This window comes from Triturus cristatus, chromosome 9, assembly GCF_964204655.1.
Source record: "Triturus cristatus chromosome 9, aTriCri1.1, whole genome shotgun sequence".
NCBI classification, from domain to species: domain Eukaryota; kingdom Metazoa; phylum Chordata; class Amphibia; order Caudata; family Salamandridae; genus Triturus; species Triturus cristatus.
The window spans coordinates 651,115,186-651,139,714 of record NC_140592.1 but is presented as its reverse complement, the minus strand read 5'-3'; the positions used below and the strand labels follow the sequence as shown (position 1 = coordinate 651,139,714).

Sequence of the window (24,529 nt, the reverse complement as noted above, 5' to 3'; positions counted from 1 at the left end):
AGTGCTGAATTGCATCTTGGAGAACCTTGGTTCTACCCCCAAAACTCAGTTACCAAAACCGTAGGGTGGGGTTTTCTCTGAAAAAGTTGTGTTCAACCTGTTTTGTACTGCAACAAAAGTAACTTTGTGTCTTCAAAAGAGTTAACCTACTTGCTAATGTACTACGATTGCCCAAACTGTGTGATTAGTTTGTTTTGAGCAAAAGTAGAAAAGGGACATATGGCATAACGGAGGCAAAATATCCACAGCATATATTTTGCCATAGATCGCAGTTTTCAGTAAATTGTTTATATAGTAGTCCATTTAGAAGCCTGAACTGCAGACTTTATTGGGATTATCCTGCACACACAAGCAACCCATTGTTAGACACGGGAAGAATAATCTTCCTTAATTACACTTTTGCCTATATTTCTCATTTCACATTCATTTCTCATTTTATATAGATTTTCACATTGACAGCGACCATCATTTAACAATTCTAAATTGCATTAAGACCGTTCCTCAGGGTGGCAAAGTGAAGCAAGTTGAGCAATTAGAAAACATTTGAGGCAGAACAGCAACTGCTTTTTTGCAGTTTTATGTAGTGCAACCCCAAAATCATTAGATTGCTTTTCAAGAGCATCAGTTACATTGCACAAGATAATTATTATTATTAGTTTTTTTTAAGGCACGGGGAGATTGATTTGCCCAGAATCACAGGATGTTGAGACGACGCCAGGATTCAAACCTGGTTTCCCAGTTGCAAAACCGGCAGCTCTGGTGTAACACCTAGTCCTGTAACCCTGGTGCTCGTGCGTGTAAGGAGATTAAGCTAAGAACAGGTGAGAATCGGAGTATTTAGTCAGCAGAAATGAATTCCATCAACAAATGGGAAACATTAATCAATAACCCCATGAGTTCAATGAAAACACAAAAACGCGTCTAAAAATAGAATAAAGAATTCGACTTTTAAGTTTTAACTGGTAGCAAACATCATGATTTAAAGGAAAGGTCTTCAAGAGTAGCCAGTAAGTTTCACTTATCAAAGAGTTCTAATGAGACTGTAAATGGATAGACTTGGAGTACAAACAGAAAACTCAAACCAGGATATCAAATAGAAATGCAGCAAAAATAATGTGAATCACTAAGAAGCACTATCCGGGCCAAATATCAGAAGGACTTCTGGTCACTGGTTGACAAAGTGTACCAGAGAACACCAGAGTCCCCAGATCATACAATTACTTAAGAAGCGTGTTCTAGGCATATTGAGCAGCTCGGTGGACGAGGTGGGTGGGCACCAGAAATGTCATTCAATTACAGCATAATTGAGGTCTTCTGGTACCTATTTTTAGGCCTGGGCTCAAATTTCGTTCTGTTCGCGGAAATTGTGATCATTTGACATTTTCGCGTTCCGTGGAAAGCGCGAAAATGTCAAAATTTCCGCATTCCGCAGCTTTGCGATAATTTGGTTCTTGCTCGCGCTGTAAAATAATACATTCGCGCGCGCGCGATCGCCTTACCTGAATCCCTGCATTCGCCGACAACTTTTCTTGATCCGGTCGCGTTCTCCATGAGATGTTGTATTGTTTTTAGCCATTTGCGCTGTCTCGCGACAGTTCGCGCCCGCAGTGATGTCATGCGTCGCGCGATCACGTCTTTCTTCTCGCGATCATGCACCACGAGACAACTGAAAACAAGATGGCCGCGCCCGCGAGCAACCGCATGGGTAAGTTGGCGAGCCGCAACCATGCAGAAAATCTCGCGAACATGCGGGAAAAAAACTTCTGCATCTTCGCGATATTTCCGCGTGTTTGCGATAATTTTTAACATTTTCGCGATAATTTGCGAAAGTGGATTTCGCAATTTCCGCCCACCCCTACTTATTTTTCAACTTAATGCTTGTTTTTGGGTTGCTCAGCTTCTACCAGTTTTTCATCAACTGACAGTCAGAAGTCTTGCAAAATGTATTGTTGGCCAATCACATTGTTCCTATTCACAAATGGGTCCTGGGATTGAACACTGAAAATAACAGATTTGTAGCCCTGTAAAACAGAAGCAGTAAAATCTCTGCACACTTAAATCTGGTCCACTTGGTTGAATGGATGGACTGAGTGAGTCTGCTACCAAGAGTGCTACTGGGATTTAGAACCAACTGGGGCACTGTAAATTATGCAGTGATTATACTTTCCAGAATTGCTACATAGACCTTACACAATGGGAGCAACTTAGATGTATTCATGGTCTATTTTACAGAAGCCTTTGACAACAGCAGCCATCAGTTACTTTGTATAAAAATAATAATAATAATAATAATAATGTAATATAATAGAAGTAGATGCAGAGCTGTTCAAGCTACTACAAGCTGAATATATGAATAGATGGGCTAGTGTCTGTATGGGTAAAGATGTTGAACATAGTCAGAAAGTAGCACCGGCAACGGACAGGAGAAAGGCTGTGTTTTTGTCCCTAATTAACTATTTTACAACTAAATTAGGTACTTTCTATTTAGGGTTCTTAATGATGTCGATGATGTGGCTATCCTCGATCTGACTCCCATTGGCCTGCAATGCAAATTGACTAGTATCTCAATTCATGACAAGGACATCTACGTAACTGTCAAATTGAACAAGAGTAAAATCATCCAATTTGGTAAGAAAATGTCTAAAGTTACTTGGCGAATGAATTGGAGGAAGTTGAAAGCAGCAAAGAATTTCTGCTCTCTTGGAGCAATGTTAAATCCTACCTTGAGTTGGCATCCACAGGACCCGATTATGAGTTTGGCAGCCCTACAGTGGGTGGCAGCAATGCACCGTCCACTGTGGGACCGTCAAACCCATGGAGCGACCACCCGCCAGATTAGGAATTCATTGCTGGTCTGGCCGGCAGTGCTGTGTCAGTATGACAGCGAGGGTCTGACAGGCCCATAGAAGAGCCTAACAGGCAGATTGTTGCTGCCAGAGCACTGACTGCACCTTCTTGCAAGGTGTGGCATACACGACATGTGCCCCCCTGCATGCACCCCAGGCCCTGGAGCAGCAGGGGGCCCTATTAGGGCGCCCTTTGTTGCCTTTCCACTACCCTTTCGATGGCAGGCTCACCACAATGGAATAAACAAATAATAATCCCTGTGTTTAAGAAGGGCGACGAGGCACTCCCATGCAACTACAGGCCAATTAGTCTGATAGATTCTATACAGAAGGTGATTGGGAGGATGGTCCTAAACCAGATACAGGAGTGGATTGACGATAACAACATCCTGTCCCCCTTCCAAGCAGGATTCCGCAAATCAACCAGCACAGTAGACCAGGTTTTCCGCTTTGTTCAACTCCATTGGCGGGTGGCGACGCTGGGCAAAGGCAGCCTCTACGCAGCTTTCGTGGATTTGAGAGCTGCCTTTGACCTTGTGCCTTGTCTACGGTTGTGGGCAGTTCTGGAAAAGCTTGGTCTCCCTAAAGAAATCCTGACATTGGCCATGCGATTGCACGAGTCCAACTATGCCAGGATCCAATGGGGTGGGCCAGGTGAGGTTACCCCTGAGTTCCCAGTTGAGCGTGGTGTGCGACAAGGCTGTACCATGGCTCCCACGCTCTTCTCATTGTATATTAATGGGATAGTTGATCTTATGCTCTCTGCAAATACTGACGCCCCAAGGTTGGCTGGAGTTAACATCCCTATATTAATGTTTGCAGACGATACGCTTATCGTATCCAAAACGTCAAGTGGTCTGCAAAAAGCTTTGTGCTGGTTCGATGACTTTTGCCTTGACTACGGCTTGGAGGTTAACGTGGCAAAAACAAAATTCATGGCCTTTAACCCCCATGCTAGCTTTCGAGGAAAAAGGGTATCTATGAATGGCCAATTTTTGGAGATGGTAACCAACTTCACGTACCTTGGCATTCAAATAGCGAATGACAATAAATGGCGCAAACATATCGAAATGGCCACCCTGCGATTTAAACAACTCACCGGCGCCATTAGCAGGGAATTTAGTAAGTCATTCACTAAACCAATCAGCCCAGTCTTGCAAGTCTAGGAAGCTAAGGCTCTAAGTTCTGCACTATATGGGGCGGAGCTTTGGGGTTTTGACCAGCTAGCCCTTCTATCTAGTGTAGAAAATAAGTTTTTTCGGAGTATAACTGGTCTCCCCCAGAGTACTCCATTGATCCCACTTAGACATGACCTAGGAAGGAGGTCCATTTTGGACATTGCAAAGCTCCGACCGGTTCTATACTGGCGGAGACTCTGGACTACCCCTGAGCTCTCCCATTATGCCAACGGTCTTATGGACATTATAAAAACTGACGTCTTCCATAAAATTGTATGGTTAAAGAGCTTACATGAGACGTTGAAAGGAATGGGTATGGAGGTGTTATAGTCTGACCCGGTGACAGCTCTGTTCCCATCAAAGAGCTCTCTCAAAAAGGCATACTGGGATAGAGTAGACCTCCAGGTTCTGAATAGAGCTACAGGGATGTCCGGTCACTTCCTAGAGGCCAAAATTGCCCCTGCCTTAGAATCTTATTGGGACTTGGTTACCAATGTTAGCGACAGGAAACTTTATTTCCAGTTTCGAGCTGGGTCTCTACCCCTTAGATTTTTGACAGGGAGGTGGGACAGGAAATCGCACGAATCATGCCTTGCATGTGGGGCTAAATCCGAAACAACTGCTCATTTTTTGTTTGCCTGTCTGGCATTTATTCCTCCAAGATGTGTTTGGCTTTCCCCCATGTGCAAGACACTTGGTACCAGGAGCAGTGTTGTGGCACTACGAATTCTGCGCACTAGCACTTTATCAATTGTTTCTGTGGCCGTAGCTAAATATCTGGGCTGGGCTTGGTCTATACGGAGAAAAGTGACCAAGAAAACCCTAGAGGGCCAACAAAGGAATATGGGGCATGGGCCACTTATGTGCATTGCGCCTGATCCTTCAGCCTAGTGATCCAGAAAGCACAATTGACAGTGTGTTTCTCCACTATTTTTAGATTTATTCATCAGCACACTGATTTATTTAATGCTTTTCTTAACCGTCTTTTTAATGTATTTATTGATGTATGGTATTAATGAGGGCGCAAAACTGTGCTCCTGTTTTTATGTTTGTGTCTTTTATGATTCATTTTAAATCGAATAAAGACTGATGATGATTAATAAAGAAATCCACCTTTAAAAGAAAGTTATCATGAGTCAGTGCACTATGTGACCTTGTTGTAATTATTCTTGTTATTATGATGATCTGAGTTGCTTGGGAGCAAAACTTATCATCCTTCCCATCATAAGGAAAGCCAGATGGGGCGGGAGAAGTTTTGTAGCAGGGGCGGCCAGGGCCTGGAATTAGCTTCCTTTTGATTTGAGGAATTCAAAGGAACTTCTTTCCTTTAGGAAAGCCCTCAAAACTTGGTTGTTTTGATTCTCTTGTTGCGGGTGTTGGGAGAACTACAGCAAGCGCCGGGACACCCTAGGGTAGCTGTGCGCTATAAAAGTTCTAATAACGTAACATAACATAACATAACATATGATCAAAGACATTTTGGGTGTACCACTGTTTGAGTTCTGAGACATATATGTTTCATGTAGATCATGGAGTTTCTCCTGTGTGGAAGGTTAAGGTGGCTGATCTTCTGGACTCGTGCACCTCATGGTTCTGAACATTACTTTAACCCACAGTAGTGATAGGTGCGATATAGTTTGGCCTCAGTCTCCTTTGTAAATGACTTGCAATGAAACCATGTTGCCTCCATTCATATTTTGGTGGCCCTGGCCTGAGCTGCCTCATCACTGCCAAGTTTCCCAGGTCCATGCGTGATGTCTTGCTCCAGCTCAGGGTTTTTTCCTTTGAATTGTGGGACGTGTAGTTTTGTTTTATAATGCAATAAACAAGACTACAAGTCCCAAAAATCACAGAAAAAACCTGGACTGGAGCAGCACATCACACATGAACCTGCGAAACTTGTCTTTGCAGCATTTTGTGATGACATCACTGTGTTCTCAAACAAGAAAATAAAATAAACTTGCAACATAATTAATTTCTTGTTGGTGCTTGAGCAGGTCAGGCAAAAGGCTGTCTCAATATAAGTTTCGCTGTCTCTGGATATTGAAAGTGGAGAGGGAAATAAGGTAGAGACGAGAGAAGAAATCAGGGAGATCAGGAAATGGGGTAAAGACATATCAGACAGACAGGTGAGGCACAGAGAGACAAAGATTTGTCAGTGGGGGTAAGAGCGAGAGGATGTGTTAGAAAGAGTGAAAAAGAGAAATAAACAGCTGAGATAGACGAGGAGACAGATGTTGGAAGACATAGGTGGGAAAGACAGAGGAACGAAGTGATGAAAAAAGAGGCAACTCAAAAGACCCAGACAGGAGAAGATGGCTGAGAGACGTGGCAGGAATTCAGATGAGAAAGACAGAGTTAAGACAGAAATAGAGGGGGAGCGCAGGTGTGAGAGAGGGGTGATATAAGAGACAGCCTTGTTACATCTAAGAGAAGAAGAGATACATGAGAGGCAGATGAAAATGAGACTGAGATGGTAGTAGGAGACAGGTGTCAGAGAAGTAATAAGGAGAGACTGGTGTAAGAGAGCTCAGAAGGAGTGAGACAAAGAGTGAGAGATGTATACTAAGGAGACAAATGGGATAGAAGGTAAGAGCGAGAGGAAGAGGAGGAGGACTGCACACCTGGATGACACTTAAGGGATCTCCAGGGGACATAGTTGCAACCCCTGGTTTGCCCCTTGTGACCGCCGGCACTGCTTTCAAAAACCTTGATTTCAAAGACGGCACCACTCTCCTTGTTTTCTGCCCATTTCTATTATGCTAATAAGGAATACATTATTATTATACTAAAAACGAATTATTAATTATGTAATATTAGTGTCATTTAAATGAAGAGCTGGAAGAGACATTCACTGAAAACTGACGTAGTGAGTGACAGGCAGGGAGTGCTATTGAGTGAGACTGAGTATCAGTAATTGAGTGTGAATGAGTATGAGTGAATGAGAAAGAGGGAGTGAGCAAAAGAATTACTAGAAGTGAGTGAGAATGCCTAAGTGAGAATGAATAAGAATGATTGTGAAGGGAGGAACTCCCTGACTTCCACCCAGTGGACGGTAAATTGTTGCAGGGTGATTTGGGCGACCACAAGGTAATACAGGTTTACAGTTCCCTGATCCGAAATACGCCTAATTTATTTCAGAAGCTATGTTTCACAAGGGAGCGTAACCAATGAGCCCTGTCTGATGATGACTGGGTGGAGGCTCTTGCCTCTCCGAGGGGCGTGGCGTTCTGCGCGACTGCATCTCATCCAATTAAATCATTACATAGAGCCTATCTTACTCGCTACAAGCTTAATGGCATAGGGGTGATTGTTTTGCCCCTGTGCTTACGGTGTCACGCTCAGGTCGGAGACTTTCTGCACACCCTGTGGGAATATGTCCTGTTCTCCGTCCGTTCTGGGAGGGTGTCTTGAACTGCATGGGGAATGTCCTAGCTTGGTCGATATCCTGAGAACCGTGTTGGGCCTTTCACATGTAACTGACAACTCTAAACTATAGCGTTAGGACACAACATTTCTTTGGGTGGGTCTCACATTGGCCAAGAGGGATGTGGCACACCACTGGAAAGCGGGAACCCCGCCGTCGGTGGCGGCGTACAAGTCCGTATAGATTGGTGCATGATTAGAGGCCAATTATTTTACACTGTCCTCAGAAGCACAGCAGGGTTTGGGGCAGCTGGACGGCATACAAAGGCATATTGCTGGGAGACTGCTTGTTTCTTTTTCTATCTTTGGAGTGGGATGTGGGAATGGGGAGGTCGGGAACAAGGGGCACGGCACCAGTGCTTTTACATGACATATGGTAAAAATAAATAGAAGTGTTATTAAAAAAATAATTATTGTGAGGAGTGTTAAAGAGTGTGAGGGAATGTGAATGAGAATTAGTGACAGAGAGAGACAATGAGTGAGTGTAACTGCGATTTAGAAAGAGGAGTGAGAATGAGTGAGTGAGGGAGTGTAAGAGTGAGAGAGTGAGAAAGTATGATTGAGGCAGACTCAGGGGTCGATTATGATCTTGTTAGGAAACCCTTCTAACCGAATCGGTTTTGGAATCATTTCCGAACGAATCTGGTTCCAAGAGTCCGACTGACTGATTAGGATGCTTCCCAACATTGTTCGGTCGGATTCCTATTAACTTCAATGGAAGCCGGTGTTCCGAACAGGAGCACAGCCTCCTATTGACAAAAGAGGTTGTTAGGGAAAACCTTGCACCTTGTGGGGGGCACCCCATGGTGCCTGCAACACTGTGCATGCATGGGAAGGGGGGCCCAATAGGTACCCCCACTGGCCCGATTCGGAGGGCCCTGGATAAAGTCAGATTCCGACAGCCGATCCATCTCGGAACAATCCATTTAGAAAGGCTGTCCGAATCTGACATCCTACTCGCTCGGCTGAAAATGCGGTCCGTGGACCCCTAAGATTCGGCTCCGACTGACTCTGTTCCTCCCAATGCCTTTCGGAACTGAGTCAGACAGTCTGAACGCTTTCCAGTCATCATAATCGCTCATTGGGAAAAGTGTCCCAGTCGGTCGGAAAGGCAGGTTCTGATTCGGATTCGGGCAATTTGAATGCCGCTCGGAGCCTTTCCGGATGACACCATAATCAACCCCTAAGAGTGAGTGAGACTAAAAGTGAGTGTGAGCAAGTGAGAATGAGTATGAGTGAATGAATGTGAATGAATGTGAGTGTGACTGAGAATGGGTTGTTATTCTTGCAAATCTGCAGTTCGCCCTGGCAAACCGAAGACAATTCTTGGCTTATGAAGGCACCAATCGCAAAATACTGGTGCAAGCATACTGGAGCCAATTCTTATCATGACAGGCAGCTGAGACTAAATAATGACACTGGTATTCTAGAGGCAATACTTGGCTTATTTGAACACCATCATGCTGCTGCTAGCATATGATGGTACTTTTTGAGCATAGATGCATGTGTGGAAAAATGCTGCTACTGATATATTGGAGGGAATTCTTGGTATGGGGCACTCATTGAAAAGTGCAGGTGCTGGCATATTGGGGAATTCTTTGCATAAGGTAGGACAACAGTGGAACTGTTCTACTAAAGAAAGTGGGAGAAATGGCAAAACATGAGCCCAGGCATACTAGAGATAATTTTTGACATAAGGGCCATCTATGCTATATGGACGCCACTAATGACAAACATCTGGCATCAGCATATCTTATGTATTTTCTTGCCTCAGGGACAGTCATTAAAAACTGCCAGCCCAGAAGATAATCTTGACCTAGGCGGGCACATTCAGCACATTTGGAAAAATCTATAGTCCACTCATGGAGAGTATCTGGCTTTATTGGCCTGGTTCACCTTGAAAGATCTAAATATTTAATGAGTGCACTTTCAGGGTCCATATTTTTGAAAATGTATGTGAAAATTGATCTTTAAAATGCACTATTTGGCTCCATATTATTTTTCAACATTTTATTGGGTGGGGAAAGTCACCCCTCAAACCCTTCCTTTGAAGAAGTTGGGCTCACTTGCCTCACTCCCTACCACTCAGGGCAAGTGTCAGCATGAGACATCACTTAGTGGGTCGAAGGTAATATGATTCAGGGTCAAAGGTCATATGATGTCCCTTCCCGTGATATAATTAAGGCTGGAGGGTGTATGATGTCACTTCCGCTATCCCTGGTGTTGGGTGAATTGACGTTCATGGCCCCTATTCTCTAGAATAGTCAGAGTTGACAATACTGTGTTATTCTGTATCTGGATTGATATCCCTCTAACGCACACTGGGGGTAAGCCTTTCTGCTTGCTATCAATACCATGGGAGAGAAGAGTGTAAAAAGGAAGTTACTTGATAATTGAATTGAAATGAAATAGAATTGCACAATGTGAAACCAGAAACCCTAGGATCAATCCCAGCTTCCCCACTTGACCCAATTGTTTGATCCTAGGCAAATGCCAAATTTCAAAATTTCTCTTTTTTGTTCACTATGACATATCAGAGCACCTTGAAATACATGAACTCAGGATATATGCTGCACAAACCTTGTGTTCGATTAAATAAACTATAATGTTGTCCATGTTTAATAATAACAACCCTGACCATTGAGATAGTTGTACGTGGCCACTGACTTGCCCCTTAGGTCAATATTGCGATACCAAAGGGGATGATGGACGGAGCGTTTGAGCAAATCAAACACTCACCCCCAGTCAACTGATCTGGGTTTAATCCATCATCGTTCTTTAGCTCACTCCACCACCCCAGTTCAGATATGGCCATATGCAAATCAGTCTGACCCTGTGCCTCATGGGAACAGTCCAGCCCGAACTATTGTTTTTGCATTTGTCACCCTTAGGTCAATATTGCCATTGTTGTCAGGGTGTGAGGAGGCATGAATATTTCTACACTCATTTTTTAAAACAATCAGTTTTTAATAAAATACTTCTGAATGCACTTATCTAATCTGATGTACTAAGGTGTAACACTTCTACATGTTAATGTAATACACTTTTTAAATTTTGAATAGATAATCGTATTTTTACACGTTTGTTGTAAGATGTATTAAAAAATTAATGTATTCCTAAATCAAGTTTTGCAGGACACCTTATTTGCTTCTTTTCTTTTACTTCAGCTAGCCTGCTAATAAAAGCTTCCCTGTTTGTTTAACATATTTTTGGATGTTTAGTGCTTTCTGAAGTAAACAGCAGCCCAGTGCAGTCCTTCAGAAAGGAAGTGGGGGAGCCTGTATAACACTCTAGAGCCTGGGCTACACAACTTACATAAGGACGCTGAGGAAAGCTCTAGTACGAAGATTTATAAAAAATTCAAATAGGAGGTTAACTTTTTATTTGTAACTTTTAGCGGATTAGATTTACCTTATACGATTAAATAGTTTTTATTGTAAAAGTGCGAACATGTTTGATTTTAGAGGCATTGCTGTGTTACAGTCAAAAAAGACACTGACTACAAAAGTCATTCCTAACAAACATTCACTTATTTCATAATTACTTGTCTACTTTAAGAACAAATATAAACGAAAACAGATTGAGAGACAATAAGACATATTAACTGGTCTCACAAGCTTCTAACATCAATAGAAAGCGCAACAAATATCCAAATCAGTGGTTTAAATATAGGTGGACAATGTGACCGCAATGATAGATAATGTGCTGTTGTTAAGGCAACAAAAAGAATAAATCTTCTCCAGCTAGCAACGTCTAATTATAATAGCACAACTTGTTCAGAACTCAAATTAATTGCATTGCAACAACAATTTTTTACTATTGGTCTATAACCCTTTAGATTTTGTACATATTTTTCTTCTTCATGTGACAATGGTCCTGGATGATAAGGGTCGATGCATTTCGACGTTGTGTTTTAAAACAATGAGGGACCAGAGTCACCAAAGCTTTCTGAGAAAATACATCAATCAATTTGATAGAATGTGCAATCAAATAAAATAACTGAAAGAAGGGCTGGGTGTGCATCTTGTATATGTTACCTTGAAATATGTGCTCTATGCTGTTCGGGGCAGTGACCCTCATGCAAATCATTTGATGCACCAATAACTATGGAAACTGATGGAAAAGGTAATGATTGTGCAAACAGACTCAGAAAGCCTCTGTGAGCGTTTGCTGTCATCAAGTGTCATAAAGTGAAACATGGTGGAAAGGGAAATTGCCACATACACAAGATTACAAGTGTAGTGATTGTAAAAAAATAACACAATATTTCCTGTGTCTATTGACCCCCACTACGATATTGCTGGGTCAAACAGCAATCTAAAAGAATCTTAACACAAACAAAAAAATGCAAACTTCAGTGGCATATCAATATTGGAAAAGCTAAACAAATGCTCAATTGTTCTGATTCTGACTTACATGGAAGCCTCTTAGGAAAATACCCTTTAGGTGTGTAATGCTCAAAGGAAGGGGCATTCTATAAACTCGCTATTACACAACCATGGGGAAATCCAGTAGGCCGTAAGACCTGGATACAGTTTGATACAAATCAAAATTGGTCATAACAGGAGTTAGTTATATTAGAAGGTAAGTAATTCAAGTAGGAGTCCAAACTAGGTAGTCAAAAAAGTAAAAAAACACGCATAAGAATTTGAGAGGAAAACATGTATATGTAAAATACACTGAGTGTGTTCAAGAGAAACACAACACCCTGAATAACACACGTTCAGTCAAAATAAATTCAAAAATTGTAATGACAATATACATATATTATTCTGTATAAAACAGTTGCTCCAAGGTTGGTGATAGTGAGTGCTTGAAGAAGTGCTCGTGAATAAGTGAGGAGAGAGAAAAGGTATATAGTACCAATATTTACAAGCAAAATAGTCTGAAACCTGTTTGAATCACAAGCACTGTACATATGTGTAATCCACAGTCTGAAGATACAGTGTAACAATTCCATGTTATCTAGTGTGGAAAACGATTCACAAGTGAATGGAGAAAGACACAAACAACAGAAATTCTCAAATTCTCAATTGTCAAATTTGAGAATTTCTGTTGTTTGTGTCTTTTTCCATGCCAAAAATGTGGTGTATTGCATTTAGTGCCTTTGCGACAAATGTTACAGAGGCCAAACCACTCAGCCTATAGAAAACCGCATCTTGCAACACAGATCCAGGATCTGTTGCAAAACAGCAGTGGCACCTCTAGTTGAACACTTGTCTATGAAACAACATTCTGAAACGGACCTGAAATGATCAGTACTTTTTGTAGCTCTGCCGGATAAACGAGGCGGAACGATGGAATTACTGCGGTCCAAATTGAGGCCAAAACAATTGCCAAATTTTGCACTTATAAACAGGCCTCAATGAACAGGAGGAACTATGAGTGTAGATTAAACCCTAGAAGGTCACATTTGTTCCTTGTACCAATGCCATAAGCATGCATGGTCTGCATTAAAATAATGTATTCCTGCTTGTACATAACTGTTTAGATATGCATTTTATTTATGAATTTGCTTGTTCTTAGGTGATCTGAATTGTTTGTTTAAAAGTTCCTTTGAACTCCGTGTTTGATTGATTTGTAATCAAAGTGAAGAGACATATTTTCAGTTGTGACCATAAATGCATCTTTCCATGAATGATATCTTTCATGCCTGTTGTCATTCAGATTATATATCTTTGCACTCGGGTATGTTATTTTGTGGGTGTTCCTTTTTGATTTATGTTCTTCTTTTCTTCAGTGTAACCCACTGTATAGAATGTATTGTACTCTACAATCTTTTAACTCACCTTAATACATAGTCACTAATATTTTGCTGCACTAACATACTTGACACTGCATGCTGGCATATATTTACCCTGCTCTACAATATTTGAACTCACTTCAATGCATTTTTCTTATATTGCTCTGTGCCAACAGCTTTTATAAATGCATGCTGGTATAGTTACATCATAGATACATCTAGAATTATTTTATAATTGTAGAATCGGCACCACTTAATTTTCACATCAAATCAGTCAGCATTTAGATTAGAGTTAAACCGACAAGGAACCTCAGATGAATCATAGCTCTTCCTGTTTTTTAGTGGTTAAGAAGTATTCTTATGCTCCCTCCATTCCACCGATAAGATGGCGGGGTATTGGAGACATTTCACAAACTAGAGATTCATCCTAGCTCTCGGTCACATCACGTCTCTGACGCCAGTTCTGCCCACAGCTAGGGTGTCTGGCACTACATTCCAAACAGCGACAGCCCAATTCGGCTTCGAGCAAGGCATAGTGAGCACCCGCACACACCAGTTTGTAGTTCGCTGACTCAACCCACACCAGCCATTTGAGAGGCATTTTCACAACCCCAGTGCATCGCAGCAAGTACGTCTCTTTTCAAGTGTGCTTTTTTGTCCCGGTTTGACCCTCGCCTAGCCTCATTCCCGAGTTTCCATTCCTCTAGGAAACTGACTCGGAACACACATTGGCAGTGTAATGCTTGAAGGCCCTCCCTTCATTTTTTCTATGATGAGATGGGGCACCTTTCAATTCATGCCAGGCAGCTTATAGAAGTCCCTTCCTTTGAGCATTATACACCTAAATGGGTTTTTCCCTACGAGGCTTACATGTAAGTTAGAATCAGACCGGTTGAGCATTTCTCTTTAGCTTGTCCAATATTTACTAGCCACTGAAATTTGTGTTTTTTTGTTTGTGTTAATATTCTTGTAGATTGCTGTTTGACCCAGCCATATGGTAACTGCGGGTCTATAGATACAGGAGATATTTTGGTACTTTTTTGCAATCACTACACTGGTAATCCCGGCACGTGGAAATTCACTTTCCACCACGTTCTGCTCTATGATACTACATGACAGCAAATGCTCACAAATGTTTCTGAGTCTGTTTGCACAATTCATTACCTTTGCCATCAGTTTCCATAGTTATTGGTGCACCAACTTATTTGCATGAGGGTCACTGCCCCGCACAGCATGCAGCACATATTTCAGAGTAATATATACAAGATGCACACCCCAGCCCTTGTTTCAGTTATTTTATTTTATTTGATTACGCATTCTATTAAACTGATTGGTGCATTTTTTCCGAAAGCTTTGGTGACTCTGGTCCCACATTGTCCTGAGGAGGCCATGAATAACAGGCTGAAACGCGTCGATCCTTTTTATCCAAGATCGTCTTCATATGAAGAAGAAAAATATATACAAAATTTAGAGGGTTATGGACCAATATAAAAAATGTTGTTGAAATGCAAGTAATTTGAGTTCTGTACAGATGGTCTATTATAATTAGACGTTGCTACCTGGAGATGGTTTCCTCTTTTTGTTGCCTTATCATCGGCACATTATCCGTCATTGCATTCACATGGTCCACCGATATCTAAACCACTGATTTGGATATTTGTTGAGCTTTCTAGTAATGTTAAAAGCTTAAAAGATCAGTGATATATCTTAACGTCTCTCAATCTGTTGTCATTTTGCTTTTGTTCTGTAAAGTAGACAAGTAATTTTGACATAAGTAAATGTTTGTGTGAGAAATGACCTTTGTAGTCAGTGTCTTTTTTGACTGTAGTGCAGCAATGCTTCCAAAATCAAGCAAATTCACACTATTAGAATAAAAACGATTTAATGGTATAAGGTAAGTCTAATCTGCCAGAGGTTAACCTCCTATTTGAATTCTTTATATATCTAACCTGCTAGAGCTCTCTTTATTGTCATTGTGTTAGCAGTACAGTCATTTAGCTGGGGCCAGCATGTGAAAGTCAAGAAGGCCACATGAGGCCCATGGCCCGTACTTTGAGTACCAGGGTTCCCAGAGCCTGGAAGTGATCAATCCAGGGAGATATCAGCGTTTCTATGGTACTTAGGTGTACACTCCCTTCTACCCACTTTGACACCCTCTAAACAAGACGTATGCTAATGACATGATCGAAATGAAACTTGAATCTTTCTCTCACCTAATGCTGTTGATCAATCCCTTTGTATTTAGTCACATGCTTGCCTGTAACAGCACTCTCATCTGGTGCCTATGCCTCTTGAAATAAGTGTGGTAAAATGATGGGATAAACTTGGAGACTCTCGACAGGGCATTTATCAGAAAGCTCGCAAACAGCTCAGCAGTGCCCGTCCTGCAGAATCAGAACAGCGCATCATTTTGCATTTTTTTTTTCAGTCTGCTCCAGAGTCCCTAAAATGAACTACCATGGAAATTACCCTTTTAAATCCACAGAAGACCTTCAGTGATAATTTCATACACTTAAAACTTAAAGTTTAAATGCATACCTTGGATATCACCAAACACTTTGGGCTTCATCTGCTCCACTAGGGTCCTCAAGGTATCACTCAGCACCTAGAGAGTAAACAGAGCTTATGGTATGAATTCTAAAAGCAGCACAACAAATATTCCATCCACCATTCCATTCTGTTGTGATGTTACAAATGAACATACAGTGGATAATCAGACAAATTGGTCAACACTTTTAGAGTTTACTTGACATGCTTTTCATGAGTCAGATATGTAAAAATGGTTAATTTTGTGAGTACGGTAATAATTAGAATGCAATTTAATTTTGGAATCCTTTTTAGGTCTCGCCTACGCAGCGCGCGTGCGCTGCATAGGAGGAGACCTTTTGCCATCGGTCCACTTTTTCACCCACAACAGTGCACGCGTTCCATTGCCTTCAATGGCAACGCGTGTGCTGGAGCAGGTAATGCAAAAATGTTGTATACCCTCCCCATTTTGCATATTTACTAATTAGATTAATTATTTAATTATAATTGGATTAATGGCTTGAAGTGGAAATAATTAATCAACCTTATTAATGACTGAAATACACGTGGGATTGCTTTGCATGATTTTATTAAATTGTAAACTAAATTATGTACGCATACTAATGATAGACAATTAGAATATTGCATGATATATGTCACTTTTGTGATGTATTTGTGATTTGTGATCTATTTTGTAAGTATAAACCCGATTGAGTGTCGCTTATTGCTAGATAAATACACACACATATGGGTATTAGTGAGGGAATAACATTTATTTAGTCATTTCTATGTATTAATTACGTTTTGTGTTTCTTTTGCTTAAGTTGACCATTTGGGCCTGTCGTAAAATGGCTGCCTCTGGTACCTAACCCTACTGCTGACGCTGTATGAGGCTTGGGTGAAGTGCGCCTGCGCTGACGCCAGCCACAGTGGCCTCGTCATGACCCTAACTAGACTGTACCCTTCAAGGTTATCCTGGGAAACAAGCCAGCTTTTCAGAAAGAACAATAATGTGCTTCTAAAAACCGGAACAAGCAAGAATAATGACCTCAGAGACATTATTTTGGTGGGAACCCTGTCAGACGATTTCGCTTGACCAATCAGAAGATTTGAAGACCCGTTTTTGCTACAATTTGTCAATGATTTTTACTATAAATTATGGTAGAATAGAGAGGTTGGTGCGGGTTCGTTTCTGGCCTTTCTCGATCTCCTGACGTTATGCTGACGGAGAGGACGGTGACACTGCAGGACAGCTGTTTCCCTGAATCTTTGACGGACTGAATTAATGCCCAAATTCCTGATGAACTGAATTTACTAAATTTGATGGGCATAGATTTGCGAGCCTGCCAGATTTGACATAGAGGACGACAATTAGCCAGAATAGGTAAATATGGATGGCGACTTGATTAAATGAATGATTTAATTTGCATTAATTAGATAAAGATTGAAATTGAATAACTACAGAAATGAGTTGGGTTGTTTATTCATTGAAAATATGTTAACGAAAAGTTAATTAGAGAATTAGAAATCAATCTAAACCTGCAACTAACTGATCCATCCCGATTTATGAGAGGAATACTAAAGGTGAAGTTCAGGGCCTAATGAGTATCAGAAGGTTGTGCAGATTTGTCGCTCATTAGGGTAAAAAGTGGTATTTCCTTTCATGCCAGCGTTTGGAAGATAATCGCCTCCCAAGAAACACAGATTGATGGTGAGTGAATGTTGGTGTTATGGGCCCCACCAGCGAACGTATGGATAGTGTGTGTATGTGAGAACATTGGTCTGTAACGGAGGGAGGGATTTTGCACTCCACGCTGGAGCAGTTTTACTTATAGCAGGATGATGGTTGTTATTGTTTTGGTTTGGTGATTATTGCTTGTATATTGCTTATTGATTTTGGTTATTGATTGGTATTGATTTATGTACTAACACTCTATGTTGAGTTACGTTGAGTTATATGTTGTTTGCACGGCTTCTGGGATGTAGGAAGTCGGAAGTTTGTAACGGTTCTGTAGTAGAACAGAGGTAAAGACGGAATTGTTGTTGCCCTGTAGGTACACAGGGGAAATGTGTGACAATTGAAGTTGCACGACGCATTGTCTGGGTTCGATTCAGTAGCATCGTCGTGTGTTGCCATTAGAGACATTTCCTGTGTGAGAGAAGTGTGTATAATAGCGAAGGTTACCTGTGAAGTTCTGGTCTTAGGTACCAGGGATCCAACTGGCATTCCGATAACGTTTATCACAGGAAAGGTAATAGGTACTCTCTGAGCTTGTTAGAAGGACAAAGGAGAGGTAAGCGCTGCTTTATTAACGTATGCCATAATTCTGTAGTAGAACAGACTGTTCGCTGTTCTCGGGAAAGACAGGATTCTGTGTGAATGTATTACATTTTTGTTGTGTGAACGAGTGTGAGTGTAAAGGCATTCGGGTTAATTGCGAAACTCTGGATTTATTTCTCAGGAGCATTGGGTCTCCAACTATGTGTCTTAAATACTAGAGAAACAATTAGCTAATGCTTGTTAGAAGGGTGAAGTAGAGGGATGTGCTACTTTATCAACGGAAGTAATGATTCCGTAGTAAGGCAGAGGTAAGCGCTGCTCTCGGGAAAGACGGAATTCTCGTGAGAAAGGTCTTTTGCTGTTCTTTGGTTAGCGAAGCGGACAATGGAGGTGTTTCTAGGTTGTTACTAACAGAAGTGTAGAAATTGAAACAAAAACTTACGGAGCAGATTTGTAAAGGAGGGGTAGGCAGGAGCAGGAGCTGCTGCAGTGGCTGCTGACGTCAGAACGACCGCGCTGGGATTGGACAGTCGGTCAGAACTGTGAAACGCTCCGGATTGGTGCGTAAGTGTACGCCGCGCTAGGAGTGGAGAAATACAGGGTGACGTAGACGCTCCTTATTGGTGCGTTAGTGTGAGTCATGCTGGGATTTGAGGATTGTGACAGTGACGTAGACGCTCTGAATTGGTGCGTAAGTGTAAGTCGCACCGTGATTGGATAGACTAGCGGTATAATTGTAAAGAGAGACTAGCGATACGCGAAAGGCAAGAAAATGTATTACGATCCACCAGAAAAAGAGAAAAGAACGTGGTTAGGAAAAATCAAGAAGTGGTTTAAGAAGGACAAACCAGTTAAAACTAGAGAAGGACAGTTACTTCCTCCACCGAAAACCCTTGCATCCTTTATGATTGCGAAATATGGGTATCATACTTGTATTTGGTTAGATAACTGGGTGAGATACACGAAGGAAGACGGAGTATTAGCTTTTCCAGAACATGGTTCATTTAATTTGGCTGTTTTGAGAAACTTGAGAAAGAAAATGATGAATTTAGAACCAAGACCTAGACCGACGCAGTTTGAGGCTTTGACGGAATGGGAAGATGAAATGCATGAACGAGAGAGACAAAGAAATGTTAGAGGATATAGGTACCTGTTTGGAAGACCATACGGACATGAAACGCATAATGATCGAATGAGAGGATGGTGGGATGCGAGTATGACTGAGGGTGTGTTCCCTGTAAGAACTGTAGGGGAGAATGAAGGACGAAAGAGTGTAGAAAAGAGGCATAATGTGGAGTCGAGAGGGTATGGAGTGAATGAGTCCAAGGATGATGTTCTTGATGATATTATGTTCTATAAAAATCCACCACCGTATCGACCAGAACCAGAAATATTAACTCCAAGTGCCCCAATGAGAGAAACAATGCGAATTGTAAAATCGGAACCAGAATCCCTAAGTTTGGGTAAAAACAGTGCTACGAGAGAAGTAGAAAAGAGGTCGGAAGAAAAAAACAGATGGAGAAAATTCTGTCGAATTGGCAAAAACGACCCTGGAATTAACTGAGAAAATAAGAGAATTGACTAAGAATCTAGAAGCGGTAACTGTTCCAGTAACGATAGGTCCAGTAATGCCTATTTTTGACAAACAGAAGGACAGTGAGCATTGTTTGACAGTCCCTTACAGAAGTAATAAACCGGTAGAACAACCAAGAATGTGTCAGAATGTGAATTCATGGAGGCAGACTATGAGTGTAATGGAACTGAATTTTTCAAATAATCCATTTGTAGGTCAGAATTGTGCAGAGAGACGTATGACAATGATAGAGACAGTGTCAGAAACACAAAAAGATTTTGGACAAGGTAGTGTAGAAAAACCAGTAGGACCATCGACAGAGGAGTTAAGTGAATGGTTAAGAAGCTTGCAGAGGAAAGACAAAGAATCCCAATCCATTGATGTGGCCAAGTTACGAATGGTATTGGAAGAATTAATAGTAGGGACTATCCCAACAGAAAAATTGAAAACCTATCAGGATGAAGAATTATTATTCTTGTGCAAGAGTGTGACCTGGAGAGCAAAAAACTTACATGAAAGGTTAGAAGAAGTAGCAAATGAGATGGGCATTGATATTGAAAAGGTAAAAGCCTTACAGAAACCATATCGAGTAGATTTCACCGAAAAGGATATTGAGAATGAAAACACCACAGGACGAATAGGTCAAATTAAGGATATAATCAATTTGCTGAGAAAATGGGGAGACGTGGATAAATGGAGAAGCAGGTGGTATAGAAAATGCGATGATGCCTCAGATAAGACATTTTCAGCATTTCCTGTAAGAGAAAAGGAGAAGGTAGTGACAGATTGCCCTATGAGAGAGATTCCAGGAGGAGGATATGTACATGTCCCATGGACAAGACAGGATATTTTGTCTTTTACAAATGATTTCCCTCGACTGCGTGAGAAGCCCGTTGAGTGGTACAGGCAGGTAGACAGATTTGTGAAATTGTCTAAAGTGTTATGGATTGATTTGAATAGTCTGTTTGACATAATTGTACCAGCAGATCTATGGACAGAGTGCAAACTTATGATTAATTGGCCAACCCAGGAATATCCTAGGGATCCTAAAACAGGAGATCCAGATCCCGAGGTAATGAAGAAATATGAGCAGGTTATGGTATTTTTGAAAAATAAAGTCCCCCCTAAAGAGACAGATTGGGTAAAAATTGATCGAACACACCAGGAAAGTAAAGAGTCAGTACATGCATACTATGAGAGGCTAATACTAGCTTTTAAGCAGTTTAGCGGAGATGAGAATCTGAGTGAAAAGGATTTGAGTCATTTTGTATACAGATTTGTATATGGTTTACGTCCAGAAATTGGTGAAATGATTAAACAGCATACGGTAGATTGGCAAAACAAGAAAATAGATTAAGTATTGAGACATGCTAAATACTTCAGTGATGAAATTGAAGCAAAACAGTGGAAACTAAAAAAGAAGGCAATGTGGGCACAGGTAAAGGTAGCAGAGAGACAAGAAGCACAATTAGTGGAACAAGCAGGGTCAAAGCCAAAATGTAATCCTGGGAAGTATAAAGGAAATATTGAAGAAGCTAAAAAGAAATTTCCGTGTCATAATTGCGGCAGGATAGGGCATTGGAAATCCGAGTGTAAGTTTCCCCCGAGTACTAACAATGAAAATCCATCATTGAACCCACATGTGCAGCATGAGGTGAGTGGTCAACTGCAGCAGCAAGTTGTTCCCCCACAGAATCAGGTGCCAAAACCGCCTTTTCCACAGAGCAGAAACACACAGAAGTATAGTAGTGAATCGGGATTCTAGAATGAAGAACACGTAAATAAGCTGCCACGCGCAAGCGCTGTCTCGCAGTATTGGCTGCAACGCGATGAGTGACTCAGAAGAAAGCTATTGACGGTGCCGAAGGGAGGAAGGAGAGTGCGTACTTGGCGCAACTCTAGAAGTAGACCAGACAGGACCTTTTGTAGATGGGAAGGTTAATGATGAAAATATTACTTTCCTAGTGGATACTGGTGCTACTCGATCAACTGTTAGATCAGCTGATGTTAAGAATCTTCCTCTCTCGGATAAAACGATCCAAGTAGTTGGTGTGTCCAACAGACAGATTAAAACATTTCTTACAGAACCAGTGAAAGTTAGCATAGGGAAATTTTCAGAAATGCACCGCTTTGTGGTGTGCGACACCAGTCCTGTGAATTTATTAGGTAGGGACCTGTTGTGCAAAATTAATTGCACTATATTTTGTACTCCGGATGGAATAGCTTTTGAAACACCAGATGATGATGTACTATATAAAATGACCATAGCTAACAGAGAAAATGAAGTTACTGAAACATATGCTGTATTCAACCCTGATGAATTACCTAAAGAATTGAGACAATCTGTAAAAGCAGAAGTTTGGGATTTCACTGGAGAAGATGTAGGGCGAATGAGAAATGTAGATCCAATTAAAATAACAGTAAAGGAAGGAGTAACATATCCAAATGTTCCGCAATACAAATTGACACGTGTAATAATTGAAGGAGTAACTCCTGTAATAGAGAAAATGATCAGGCAAGGAATTTTGAGAGAAATAATGAGTAGCCCATGTAATTCGCCGATAATGGGACTGAAAAAGCCTAAGGGGAAATTCAGGATAGGGCAAGATTTGAGAAAGGTGAACAAAATTGTGGTATCATGTTGTCCCATAGTACCAAATCCATCAGTGATTTTATATCAGATTCCCCATGATGCAGAATGGTATACTGTGTCATGCTTTCTTTTCCATCCCATTGCACCACGACAGTCAGCAAATTTTTGCATTTCGTTTTGGTGAGCGTATTTTGGCATGGTGCCGAATCCCACAGGGGTATACAGAAAGCCCCTCAATATTCAATCAGCTTTTAAAGAAGCCTTTGGAGAGTCTAGAAATGCCCGAAAGCTCTGTATTGGTTCAATACATTGACGACCTTTTGGTGGCGTCAAAAACACGTGAAGCATGTGAGGTAGACACAATAGCCTTGCTGAATCATTTGGCAGATGGAGGACTTAAGGTGTCACCATCGAAATTACAGTTTTGTAAGAAGGAAGTACAGTGTTTGGGACATAACATTGACAAAGGACTAAGGAAAATAACAATAGACAGAATCAGAATAATAAAATGAATGAGAGCTCCCATGACTCAAAGAGAAGTGAGAATGTTTTTGGGAATGGTTGGATACTGTCGTCAGTGGATCAGCAACTTCTCCTTGATTGCAAAACCTGTGGTGCGATTAACGAGAAGTGATGTAAAAGATCCCATCAAATTGAACAAAGAGGAATTGGCAGCGTTCAGACAATTGAGAGATGGTTTGTGTGAAGCACCTGCATTAGGTATGCCTGACTATGAGAAAGAAGTCGAGTTGTATTGCAGTGAGAGAAATGGATGTGCACTTTCTGTGTTGATCCAGAAGCATGGAAAACTGAGGAGTCCAATTGCATATTTTTCATCAATGCTTGATCCAGTAGCTGTAGCTTTACCTGGATGTTTGAAAGCAGTGGCTGCAACATGTCTAAGTTTGGAGCAGAGTGAAGGAATTGTGATGGGATATCCATTGAAAGTGTTTGTACCTCATGATGTAGTGATCCTGTTAACAAGGAGTCGTACTCAGTATATGACACACAGTCGGCTGACTAAGTATGAAAAGGTCATATTAGGTGCAACTAATGTGAGTCTTGCAAGATGTTTGAATGTAAATCCTGCAACCTTGTTGCCTGATACTGAGAAGTGGAAGTAAGAGATGAAGTAGATCATGATTGCTTGGATGTACTTGACTTTTGTACAAAACCACGACCAGATATAAAAGATGTACCTTTGCCCGAAAGTGATTTTGTGATGTTCGTTGATGGGTCATGTTTGAGAACAGATGAAGGAGTGCTGAGTGCAGCGTATGCAGTATGCACAGTCGCAGCAGTAATAGAAGCGTCCTATCTGAAAGGAGTGAAATCGGCCCAAGTAGCAGAACTCGTGGCTTTGACTAGAGCATGCAAGATTGGGAAGAGTGTGAGAGTGACTGTAATAACTGACAGCCAGTATGGCTTTGGAGTGGTCCATGACTTTGGCCAACTATGGCTACAAAGAGGTTTCCTGACCTCGAGTGGAACTCCTATTAAGAATGCTGAAGTGGTTGGAAAATTGCTTGAGGCGATACAGCTGCCCAGACAACTGGCTGTTGTAAAATGTGCTGCTCATAGTCAAGGTTGTGATTATATCGCCACAGGAAATAGATACGCCAATTAAATGGAACAGTATTGTGCACGTAACAGAATTCGGTCAATCTGGCTAAGGAAAGAGAAATGTCTTCTTGCTCATTGATATTTACTAACATTGTAGGAACTTGGGAAGAGGTAAGACAGTTGCAAGAAGAGGCAGGAGATGAGGAAATGAGACAGTGGGTAAAAGCAGGATGTGCCCCAAGGGAAAAGGATCATGTGTGGGTCTATCGAGATGGAAGACCAGTTATGCCTGATAGCATGATGTCTACCATGGCACAGATGTATCATGGCCAGGGATATATAGGGAGAGATGCCATGATCAGGTCATTTAAGCAGACCTGGTACAATGCAAAATTCAGACTTGTAGCAGAAAGTCTATGTCAAAGATGCCTAATATGTCAGCAATACAATCCTGGGAGGAAGACAGTAGTGAGTCTGGGAACAATAGGTCGAGAAGGAGGGCTTTTCACCAGAATGCAAGTAGATTTCATTGAGATGCCTCCCTGTAACAGACTGAGGTATGTTTTGGTTGTGGTCTGCCTATTCTCTAGGTGGGTGGAAGCATTCCCAACAAGGACAAATGAAGGGATGACAGTAGCCAAGCTACTACTGAGAGAGTTCATCCCTAGGTTCGGGTTCCCAGTGACAATTGAGTCAGACCGAGGAGGACATTTCCATAGTGAGATTGTAGGATTAATTTGTGAAGCATTGAATGTACAACAAAAACTACATTGTGCCTACCGACCAGAGGCTTCTGGTGT

The 24,529-nt window shown here is 41.4% G+C and overlaps 1 protein-coding gene across 2 annotated transcripts in view; it reads right to left on the bottom strand.

Annotated features, from left to right (window-relative positions):
* The window catches only part of LOC146798442 (uncharacterized), a 549,773-nt gene that overhangs the window by 81,175 nt on the left and 444,069 nt on the right, over window positions 1–24,529 (bottom strand). For both annotated transcript variants that reach the window (XM_085625710.1, XM_085625711.1), the window contains one exon: window positions 15,732–15,798. In XM_085625710.1, coding sequence (XP_085481836.1) covers window positions 15,732–15,798 — 67 coding nt within the window. The remainder of the gene's footprint in view (window positions 1–15,731; window positions 15,799–24,529) is intronic.